Here is an 11,698-nt window from a genome sequence, read left to right as displayed (position 1 = left end):
AAGACAGTTTAGAATACACAATAGTTCACCAAAAGAACACATTAAAGATAAGAATAGGTGAACACTATTAACTGAAATATATCACTCCTGTAGTAAATTACTAGTACTCTTTTAGATTTTACAATCCAATCGGAATCTAACACCCACTGAATTTGAGCTCAAGTAATCCAAGTTGCTCATGAATTCCTCAATGTTCTCATCCTTCGAAAGTCACTATCATTAGTCCAGAATAATTTCAATCAAGAATCGACTCTTTAGGGATGGTAAATGAGAAAACCTATTAAACTTAAATTGTTTCCCCACTGGAAACTGGAGTAAACTTCTCCTCCAAAGGAGATCCAAATTTTTAACCCCTTGGGTTCTACATTGCTTAAAAACATGGCTCAGAATAATGTAACAGAAGCTTAAAGTTTTCTCCCTTTACCGATACCCGCTAGTCTCTATCTCAATTCCGATATTTTTCGCACTGTAGAAAGTTCGGATACTGACACTCCATTGAGTGTTCTCACTTTTCAATCAATGTTCAAAACTCGCACCGAGTCATTAAGTGTCCTAGAGTTCACTTCTAAGAATAGAATTGATCAGTGTATATCAGGTGGTGAAACCCAAAGTTTTTTTTCCCCAAAAAAACACAGGCAATTGAAAATGTCAAGGACATCCCGATCAGAAAATTAGCAAGTCACCAGACAATGAGTACACTGACCAACACTAACTTTTTAGATCACTCTCTCAGTGTAATTTCACCACACAATGTCAAATGTCAACTTTTAACGGTTATAGACGGATATCATCACCCACGGTTGTAACTGCTTGGCTGGATTCATCTCAGCATAACCAGACGTTCATCTCAGCGTTACCAGACGGAAGTTGTCATCTCTGGAAACTCGACTGGGCAGAGACGATTCACGGGCCGGACATATTCCCCATTTGACGTCTTCACCTTGGCCGTTCGCACCAATCCATCTTCACCGGGGTAGACTTCCAGGACTCGACCCATCTTCCATTGTCCTCTAGGTAATCTTTCCTCAATCACCAGTAGGATATCATCAGGTTTGAGATTGTGCCTTGGAAACAGCCACCTCTTACGGTTGTGCAGCTGGGGTAACAGTTCTCGTTGCCATCGCTGCCAAAACTGTTTCAGTATGTCCTGTATTCTTCGCCATCTTCTTCTAGGGTTGAATCGTAGTTCATCAGTCGACGGAGGAGCCAGTTGTCCACCCAGCTGACCATGCAGGAAGTGGTTTGGCGTTAGTGGTAACTGGTCCTCGGGATCAGAGCTGGGAGGAGTCAATGGCCTTGAGTTCAGGAGTCCCTCGGCATCCACCACAAATGTATGGAACTCCTCGTCGTTGATGTCAGCATTACCAATGGATATCTTGAGGGCCCGCTTTGCTGCTTTTACCATAATCTCAAAGACGCCCCCGAAGTGTGGAGATCCTGGGGGGTTGAAGTGCCATGTAACGCCTCTGGTATTTTGGTAGCCCACCGTCTTCTGTTGCACCTTGGTCCAATCGATGGCATTCACTAACTCTCTGAGCTCCCTCTCTCCAGCGACAAAGTTACTTCCGTTATCTGTCAACACCTCCTCTGGGACGGATCGCCGGCTGGTCATTCTGGCGAAAGCCATTAGGAAACTGTCAGTATCCATCTGGTAAACAGGTTCTAGATGAACAGCTCTAGTCTGTAGACAAGTGAAAACAGCCAAGTATCTTTTGTTTCTGATTTTTCCTCGACCCTGCTTGGTTAGAAATGGACCCGCGAAGTCCATTCCACACTTTCCAAAGGCTCTGGTTGGTTGGCTGAATCTAAATTGAGGAATGGGGGCCATCTGTTGACAAGCTGGTTTTGATTTCTTCAATACACATCGACTGCATATCATTTCCCAGGAGTGGACAGCTTCTCTAGTGCATATCACCCAATACTTCCTCCTCAACTCGACCATGGTAGCATCTCTTCCTACGGGGTGTCCCACAGCATCATGTGCTCTCTTGACAAGCAACTGCGAAACTGGATGCTTTCTTGGCATGATGATGGGGTATTTCTCTTCTTCTGAGATGTAGTCTATTCTTTCAAGACGGGACTTGATGCGAAGAAGTCTCCTCTCTTTATCAAGGTATGGTGACAGGGGTATCAGGTGGCTTGTCTTCTGTAAACTTTTTCCTGCCATCAAATCTTTGAGCTCTCTGCCAAATACATCTTTTTGGGCTTGGCGTGAAAGGCAATCCTCAGCCTGCCTGTAGTCTTCGGGGGACAACTCATCTATCCAGGTCTTGGCTCCCGGGGGTAAGGGTCGCTTTAGCAGCCACATCATGATACGTCGCACGAATCCTATTCTCCTTGTTAGTCTTCCCATGTCACTCCATCTACTGGGATGTAGGGGGAACATCATTGTCTCATTTTGTTCTGGTTGGGCTTCCTGTACTGCAAATGTTGAGGTTTTCTCAATATCGGTGGTTTCATCTGGTACAGCTATCTTTTTCTCTGGCCAGTTGCTCTCGGACTCCTTCAGGAAACTTGGACCCTCCCACCAGAGTTGTGATCTAGCCAATTCCTCCACTGCCATACCTCTAGATGATATGTCTGCTGGGTTTAGTTTGGTTGGTATATGTCTCCATTGGTCAGTACTGGTCCTTTCCTGTATCTCTCCTACTCGGTTGGCTACATAGGGCTTAAACTGTTTTCCTGGTCGACAAATCCAAAACAGGACGTTCATGGAATCTGTCCAATATGTCACCATCAGTTGCTTGGCTCCTCGACCGCTCTCCAATGGTTTGATAACCTTCTTCACCAATCTTGTACCAATGACTGCCCCACATAGCTCCAGTCTGGCAATGGAGATGGCTTTCAGTGGCGACAGTCTCGTCTTGGCAATCACCAGTCTCACCAGTATCCTCCCGTCCGTCATCAGGGTCCTGGCATACACGACAGCAGAAAAGGCATCCTTTGAGGCATCGCTGAACACATGAAGTTCAGTTTGATAACTTGTGTTCATACCAAGATGTCTGCTCACTCGGATGTTATCCAAATGTGGCAACTCTTTCTTCCACAACGACCACTCCAGGGCTAAGTCTTCTTCCAGGGGGCTGTCCCAATCTTCCTTTCGGATCCATGTCCTTTGAAAGAGGATCCAGACTCTAATTCTGAACGGATCAACCAATCCCAGTGGATCAAAAAAGGCTGCTATGCATCTCAGCATACCCCTCCTCGTGGCTGGATACTCTCCTTCCCTCAATCGTGGCTTCACAGTGATGACATCTTCTTCGGCTAACCACAGTATACCCAAGGCTTTCTGACATGGCAAAGTTTCCTTTCCATTTATATCCAAGAATGTGGCTTTATCACTGGGACGTCCTCTAGTACCTCAGGATCATTTGACAGCCATTTTCTCATCTTCATTCCTCCTCGGTCCAACATCTCTGTCATCTCAGATCTGGTTTTCTTTGCTTCTCCTGTAGAACATCGGCTATCAATGGCATCGTCGACATACAAAGCATTCTCCACTGTGTCAGCTGCCTCTGGATATTGATTCTTCAGTTTACGACTGTGCTCTCTTATAACCAGGTTGGCTTTAAATGGTGATGATGTGTCTCCGAAGATTGTCCTCTGATACTCTAAAACTTGCTGTTCCCAAACTATCCGATAAAATCGCCTGCTATCAGGGTCAAGGCCAATTTGGAGAAACATCTCAGAGACATCTCCAACAATAGCTACAGGGTATCGCCTTAATCTCAGGAGTACTTCCACCAGATCATTGAGCAGTTTAGGTCCCGGTAAAATGTTGCTATTCAAGCTTGTCCCATCAAATTTGGCAGCACAGTCGAGGACCATTCGGACTTTCGTGGTTGCTCTTGAGTCATCTCTCACAGGAAAAACTGGGATGTGGAATCCTTCATCTTTGGCCTCTGCTACAGGTCCTATGGGTAGTAAGTAACCCTTTCTGACTTGCTGTTCTATGACCTCCTTACACTTGGCATAAAACTTTGGATCTTTCTTCTGTAGGTTCATTTCCATCTTGTCTTGGCGTTTTGACACAGCTCGTAAGTTGTGTGGCAGCTTAGGTTGACCATATCTCCACGGTGTCACCACTTCATAACGGCCTCCCACCATTTTCATTGAGTTCAAGACTGTTTCCTGGGCTCGTCTCTCTTCTGGTGTCATGTTGTTCTCCTTTGGACCATGTTCAGCTCTCCCAAGACCAATCGCATCCAACTCCCAAAGTTGTTTCACCATTGTCTTCACTTCCGTGATAGGATCATCCATGGTCGCGTGGTAAGTATACTGAGTAGTAGAACTGTCCCATTCTTCTGATTCTTCTTTGCTCACTGGTCCAATACAGGTCCATCCAAGAGGGGTCAGACGTGCAATAGGTCCGGTTTTCTCTTCGGCCGCAATTTCCCTCAAAGACCGGTGAAAGTAGGCATGTCTGTTTCCTATCAGGATACCAATCTTTTTTCCTTTTGGCTTCACAGGAAAGGGTACACCTGTAAGGTGCTTCCAATTATCTGCTGCTTTATCCCAGTTCACTACTGCTGGCTCTCCAACTAATACGGGATGGGTCCAAATGCTTGATATTTGGAAGTTTTCTTCTTGCTCCACACCCTGGATGGTCAACCCTTCAACTCTCATGGTATGGTACTCTTCGACCGTGGCTCCAAATACAATGGATACTTTCTTGGCTGTTTCCAATACAGGGAGCTTCAACTGGTGCGCTATATTCTCAAGGAGGTAACTTTCAGAGGAACCATCGTCTAGCATTGCATTGGTATGTATAATGCGATCCTTGTACTTCAGCATGACAGGCACCGTTCTTAGAGAGATATTGCCGCCCATGCTGGCAAACTGAGAACCTTGGTTGTCTTTGCTATCCTGTTTTGGAGCTTTATCTTCATGCTTCTTGGGTTTCTTGGCGGTAAACGAGCTCTTTGCTGGTGTTGACATGGGCGCCTTGCCTCCCTTGCTGGCATTCTGGAAGTCGCGCTGTAGAAGTCTATGATTAGGCTTTCTATCGCCATCTTTTGAAGTCCCCTTGATGCAGTCCACAGCCATGTGTCCGTGGGCAAGGCAAACCTTGCATAAGCCGCGTTGCTTTACTGTCCTCCAACGGTTACTCAGCGATAGCACTTTAAACTTCGGACAGGATTCGACGTCATGACTCTCGCTGCAAACTGGACATCGACTTTCTACAACAGCAAATGTTCTGTTCTTCTTCCAAGGTTTCACTTCGTTGTCTGTCCTTTCCCAAGTTTTCTTCTGTTGTTCCACTCCAACAACTGCTTCCTTCACTCTCGTTTTCATATCAACCAATTCCTCAAGCCATGTCTGGATATTAAAGAGACTGTCTTCTTTTTTGCCTTGATGTTGCCATTGTGCGAACAGGAAAAGTTCTGTTTCTGGTATTTTACTTTTCACGATTGTAAACATCATCCCATCGCCTAGTTCTCCCTGCCTCCCAGCTGTTTCCATGAAAGATATTGCTGTGTTAATGCTATTCAGTAACTCCTTTAACTTCTTGACTTTTTCTTTTTCATCGTCCTTGATAACTGGGAACTTGAACAGTTTTTCTAAGAGACGGGATCCTTCTCTATTATCTCCTCCATATTCCCGTTCCAATCTCTTTAGTGCCTCTTTATACTGTGCTGAAGTGTAGGCTTGTAAGTCATTTATCAAGGTTTTCGGTTTCCCCGTCAAGACACTTCTTAGTCGCAGCATCTTTTCTTCGTCTGCCATTGTGGTACGGTCGATTGCTGTATTAAAGGCGGCTCTCCATGCCCGGTATTCAGTCATATCTCCTCCAAATTTATCCAGCTGTATTTTCGGCAAGCCTTGTGGTCTATTATACTGCTGAGGGGGTCTGTGATTGTAAGGCTGTTCTACCATGGTATACTGGCTCCAAGGTCCACCATCTGCAGCTGTTGTAGAAACCGGTTCCACTCGATATGTATTTCCTGAAGCATTTCTCCAGTGGGTCTCCCCGACATATTGCGATGGCGGATCATCACATCTTCTCCTAGTGTAGGGTCTCTGATCAGAGTCTTGACCGATTGGAGTTATCTGTCGTATCTGTCTGGGTTCATCATGGCTGATATCTTCTTCTGTGTGTCCGCGAGACCTCTGGAAGGCTGGCATCAGTGGTTCATCCCATCTAATTGCAGTGAAGGGTCTCTGATCGTGGCTTGCTGGAGTTATCAGTTTGGCCTGGTGATGATTATCTTGGATCCTATCTTCATCGACTGGTCGATGAGACATCTGGCTCCATCTGTTGTAGTCGTCATCACTTGTACCCTGTTGTCTCAGTTGAAGATTATCATCCTTCACCCTTAGAGTATCCCTTTCTCCCTGGTGATGATTATCTTTGATCCTATATTCATCTGCTGGTCTGCGAGACATCTGGCACCATCTGTTGTAGTCATCATCACTTGTACTCTGTTGTCTCAGTTGAAGATTATCATCCTTCCCATAACTTAAAGTATCCCTTTCTCTCGAGATATACATATCCGGTTCCTTAGCATCCACCATCTGGTGTCCTAAGAGCTCCTGATATTCTTTAAATGGGGTCTTCATTACACTGGGACGTGGTAACTTTGATGACTTCTTGCTCCGATGACTGCTACTTCCCATCACAGACGTCTCCTTCAGCTGCCTCAGCCTATTTATTTCATCGTCTATCTTCTCCTCATACTTGAGAATCTCATCGATCATCTTTTCTCGTAGATTGTTTTGCCTACCAAATTCTTCAATGGCTTCAATGACCCTCGCCATCTTTTTCCTAACATCCTCTTCTAATGCCGCCAACTCGTCTTCCGATCTCTCCTGTCCTATGGCTGAACTCAGTTTTGAGAGCGCTCGCCCTACTGCAGATTTCAGGCCATTTATCCGGCCCCTTGTAACTGTAAAAACTCCAAGGACCTGATTATCCTTATCACCCTTTTGGTTAACTGTGACCTCATCTTCAGGAATTTTCCAAAGGAAACTAGGCATTAGAGATAAATCCTCCACTTCAAAATCAGTATTATGGCTTATGACATTTTCGACAGTCAATCTGGACGGTTCTGACCTTTTCTCCACAGTATCTTCCTTCCTTGGCTGCGCCGACTCTTGTTCCTCACCCCTTGGTGTCTCGCCAACGACAGGCCCGACGGCTCCTGGCTGGGTTTCTTCTTCTTGATCGCACATGGCGGGTCACGTGATCTCCTACTCTCGTGCGTGCCAGCGGCACGGCAATACAATGGCAGGCGTGGCTCGGGACGATTTTTATCTTGCGTTTTTGGGGCGCTATTTTAGGGGTTTCTAAATGTTCTTTCTTAATTTCTTTTTCTCCATAGATCGTTGATGTTCATAACTTCGCTCCGCTACCACTTTTGTTGTTAAGAAAGGACGGGAAAGTTCATAAATCGAGTTAGATTTCGTCTTTAATATTTTGAGGTCTTCAAGATCGTCGCGCCGTCGTCCCGAGCGAGGACCGCAGCAAATTCACAAAATCATCTCAACAGAAATTAACAATTCTTAGCAACTCAAAATTCCCCTAAAAACATGTACAAGTAGTTAGGTATTTTTACCAATAAAATTAAACCCTCAAACAGAAGTTGACACCGTAATAATACCCAGACATCGTATGGTGCTGTCACCTGGTTATAAGATAATGACCTAAACGTCTTGTCTTCACCCTGCTTCTCAACAGGGGGGAAGCCCCCCCCCCCCATTGGACTCTAAAAATAGAATTCCTTGGAGACGCTGAACAATAAGGCCCCATAAAGAAATAGTCCCCGCCCCGGTAGCTGTCTCATATCTGCTGAAAGAAGCAGCTCTTTGTGGTGAAATAATAATTGAATGCATGTCATGACACCCAGGAGCTTTTTCTCATTTCTGAAACAGTTGCATGGTTGGAATGAATTTCCAAATCAGTCCGTCAAATCTCTATGCAATGAAAATTGAAATGTCACAACTGTCTCCACCGCCGTTGTCCTGTATGTCCTAGCAGACGATTTTTAAATAAATGATGTGATTGATATACTTGTAGATTGGAATGTATTATTTCTTCAATGATATGAAAGTTGAAAACCCTCTGACATGTCTGAGTACAAAAATGCAGAGGCAAGACACATCATGCATGTCATGACACCCAGGAGCTTTTTCTCATTTCTGAAACAGTTGCATGGTTGGAATGAATTTCCAAATCAGTCCGTCAAATCTCTATCCAAATGGAACTTTAAGACCACTCTATATTTGTGCAGTAGTGTTAAAACTGACTTTTTGAAGTAAAGTACGTAAATCGAGAAGAAGAGGACGTTTACTTCGTCTGCAATGAAATGTCACAACTGTCTCCGCCGACGTTGTTGTCCTGTATGTTCTAGCAGACGAATTTTAGATACAATTCAAGACAGTGGCGCCGGTGTGAATAAATCTACTTGCGTGATTGGTCAATGGCTCATGACGTCATGAAATAATTGCGTCAACAACGGGAATCATGGTAACTGTGGTTGCGGTGCGTCGTGAATGCAGGATCGGCAAGCGCGGCCCGTATGGAATGCAACAAACTGTACCGGAACCGGAACTGTCATGGGTCTGCACAAATTTTTTCAGATTCGATGGACATGATGGATATATGAATTTTGTTTACACTTTATACACACACGTAACCATTACACTCACTACGTTGTGTGAGTTATAATCACAAATTACATTGTTTTCGATTTACTAAATACAAATTGAAAAGAAAAAAGAACAATAATATTTAATTCAATATATTTTTCATCTTTTGCATTTACGAAACTATTGCTATTGTGTTGAAAGCCATGTGACAAAAACAATAGAATTTTCTTTTTTTTCGCTGGATGGGCGACTACAACACGGCCCACAGTCTTCCACTGATAGGTAAGTTTTAATATTTGAAGTGTAGAATAAAAGTATTTTACTCCATGGATGTTACTGCACCTGATTCTGCCTTTGTTACACTACACACAACGATATTTTTGTTAATCTGTTAGCCTCAGGAAGCGGTACGAGATATATATCTTGTATGTCCGAGATAACATTTACGCGGTCTTTGTAGGGATTTTTGTTAATTTATATCCCTTAACCCTTTAGCTACTGATCCGCCCGTAGCCGCCCGCCCGGCTCCTCACTGATCCGCCCGTAGCCGCCCCTGTTTAAATCTACCACTGCGCCTGTACCAATGCACATAAATCACTAATAACACCATGGGGACATGGTTGCCTACCTTATAATTCATTTAAAACTCGTTTCTAGGTGTGCTACAATGTATTTTCATAGAGAAAAATAGCTTTGAATGAACATCTTGAACTTTGGTGAAAATGCCGCCATGTTGGATTATGATCGAAAATTTCGTGACACAAATTGGGTCATTGTGGAACCAAAACTGGACAGATTTTCATCTAACTACTTTCAAAAGATTGTTAGGAGACTGGACGATTAGAATATGATGGTGTGGACATTCATGAAGTACGATCACAGGGCGTAATATAGGCCGAAAGACGATGCATGATACCGCTTGGTCACTACAGTAGTCTTACATGTAAATGTACATGCTTATACACTGTGCGTGTTTATCACCTAAAAAAAGTCAGTAAAAGTGCATAAATAGCAAGTTATTAGTGGAAGATCGATATGTTTTGCCAGTAACCCATCAATATATGACATTCTGTGGTGATACATTGACATTTTTGGTCATTTCTATCCATAAAAAGAGGTGTTTGTGCTGAAATTTTAGATTCGAAGATGGTGGGTTAATTCTGGTTCGTGGAGGGTTAATTCAACGAAAATTGCCTAAAATCGTGTAGATATGAATGTATTCTAACAAATAAATAACACTTGTAGTGCATGAAATACAACTTTTTGTATCTCTTTTTTCAAAAGTTCTTTACCTAGTCAAAATCATGATTTGGCTTTAAAACTTCAGTGAGCAGCAGGTAGAAAATTGTAGGATCCATAGTAGCTAAAGGGTTAACTAGTAGTGTTCTCTATTGGTGAGACGATGAAGCACTTATTCTGCGGCCATGTGGGTGGGGTAGTAGGACACTCGTGTAGGTTAGCCCTATGCACTATGGGCCTAGGCTTACGCAGAGTCTTTCTATAGACTCTGGCTTACGTAAATGACGGGCCGGACGACGCAAGAGATGATACAGTACCGGCGTTTCCATGGTTTTAGGTTGACCCTCCCACATGTTGGAGCGGATTAGTGGTCCCCATTGCAGCTGGCAGCATGGCGAGGAGGAGGGGGGTACCCAGTGGGTAATGGGCTACCCTGTAGTAGGACACTTGGGCCGATTAACCCTAGGCCTAGGCTTACGCAATGATCGACGCCGCAATTGAGAAAGTACCGATGTAGAAGTAGAAAATGTCCCCTGGAAAAAGTGTCCCTTCGTAGTGTATTCTGCTTTTTGGTTCTATAAGGGCCATGACTGTTTTAGGTTGACCCTCCCACATTTTGGAGGGGTTTATGAATGAATACCACAGCTGGCATCAGCGGTTTTCTGAGCGGGGGGGGGGGGGGGGTGCTGGAGGCAGGCATGACATCGCTGATAGGCCTATAAACGTGTATTTCATGCAGATGGACGGGATTTAGGGGGACCGCCCCCCCCCCCCATCTTTGAAATTGACCTTGAAAATTGAGGATCTTAGAACAACTTTTGGATAATTGAACATGAATTGGCCATGCCCGGCCCACCGCCCCTCCCTTTTCTCGTCCAAAACTTGGCCGGGATTTGCCCCTATCCCCGCTCATCCCTTGGGTGGGACAGTAGCGTAGGCCTATCCAGGGCTACATCCCACATCCCTGCCAGGGAGAACACCAACTGTTAATAAAATTCGTCCCGACATTACTCGCACAGGAAAAACTAAAACGTTACACGGCCGACGCGTGTTTAGTCCGTTTGTCATACAGAAACGGCGTTTTGCGGGAAAGGGCGAATTCGCCCTAAGCGCTTGGAAGAGACTAGAGAAGCAGGTCCAGGACAGATTGTCGCGAAAATTTATAATTTAAAATTTATTTTTTATTTATTTTATTCCAAGCATTTTCCAGTAAAATGCGCAAATAATGCTCGGTATAGAGTAGCACAACTTTCGGACTTCGAAGAATATTGCAACTGAAAAGGCGGGAGATATGGTAATTCCGTGAAGACGTCAACATGGTGTTTTCCAAGCTATTTATAAATTTTCGCGGCAATCTGTCCTGGACCTGCTTGCTTCTCTAGTCTCTTCCAAAGCGCTTGCGCATCTTTGATTGGAGATTGTAAATGTTTGTATTAGAGACAAGACCACTAATGAATATTCATAGGTTGGAGGGTCGAGGCCTATCAATTAGACGAGTGCATGTTTTTAACTCTCAAGTACATATTTGGAGAGGTATTGAAAAAACATTTGTTGTGGCAAGTCTACAGATATAAAGAAATTATTTGATGAAAAAATTAATTTCGAATTTTGCTAATTGGGTAATAGGGGGCGTGTTCTGAGTTTTTTCTGCCAGTTGGCTGAAAAGAGTGGAAATATCAAAGTCTGTCTAATTTGTCGATTATAAAAAAATTTCCGTGGTCAATCACCAATTTCCATCGCACCAGTTACTCGCAAGACTAACCCGTATATCATATCCGAATTTCAGTTTCACTACTTGACGCGTTCTTTGATGCGTCGCGGTCAAACATTGACAATTTAACTGCTAAAAGGCTTAAAAAATCAATTGTGG

General features: G+C 44.0%; 1 protein-coding gene across 1 annotated transcript; it reads right to left on the bottom strand.

Annotated features, from left to right (window-relative positions):
- Positions 1 to 853: 853 nt before the first annotated feature.
- Positions 854 to 3,196, bottom strand: LOC135494342 (uncharacterized). The gene has a single exon (XM_064782259.1). The coding sequence runs from the start codon at positions 3,194 to 3,196 to the stop codon at positions 854 to 856; it is 2,343 nt and encodes a 780-aa protein (XP_064638329.1).
- Between the last annotated feature and the right edge of the window lie 8,502 nt (positions 3,197 to 11,698).

Source organism: Lineus longissimus, chromosome 10, assembly GCF_910592395.1.
Source record: "Lineus longissimus chromosome 10, tnLinLong1.2, whole genome shotgun sequence".
Taxonomy (NCBI): Eukaryota; Metazoa; Nemertea; class Pilidiophora; order Heteronemertea; family Lineidae; genus Lineus; species Lineus longissimus.
This window is presented reverse-complemented; position numbering and strand designations above follow the sequence as displayed.

Excerpts from the sequence above, each read along its gene's own strand:
- LOC135494342 (XM_064782259.1), bottom strand. The coding sequence starts at position 3,196 with ATGCTGAGATGCATAGCAGCCTTTTTTGATCCACTGGGATTGGTTGAT.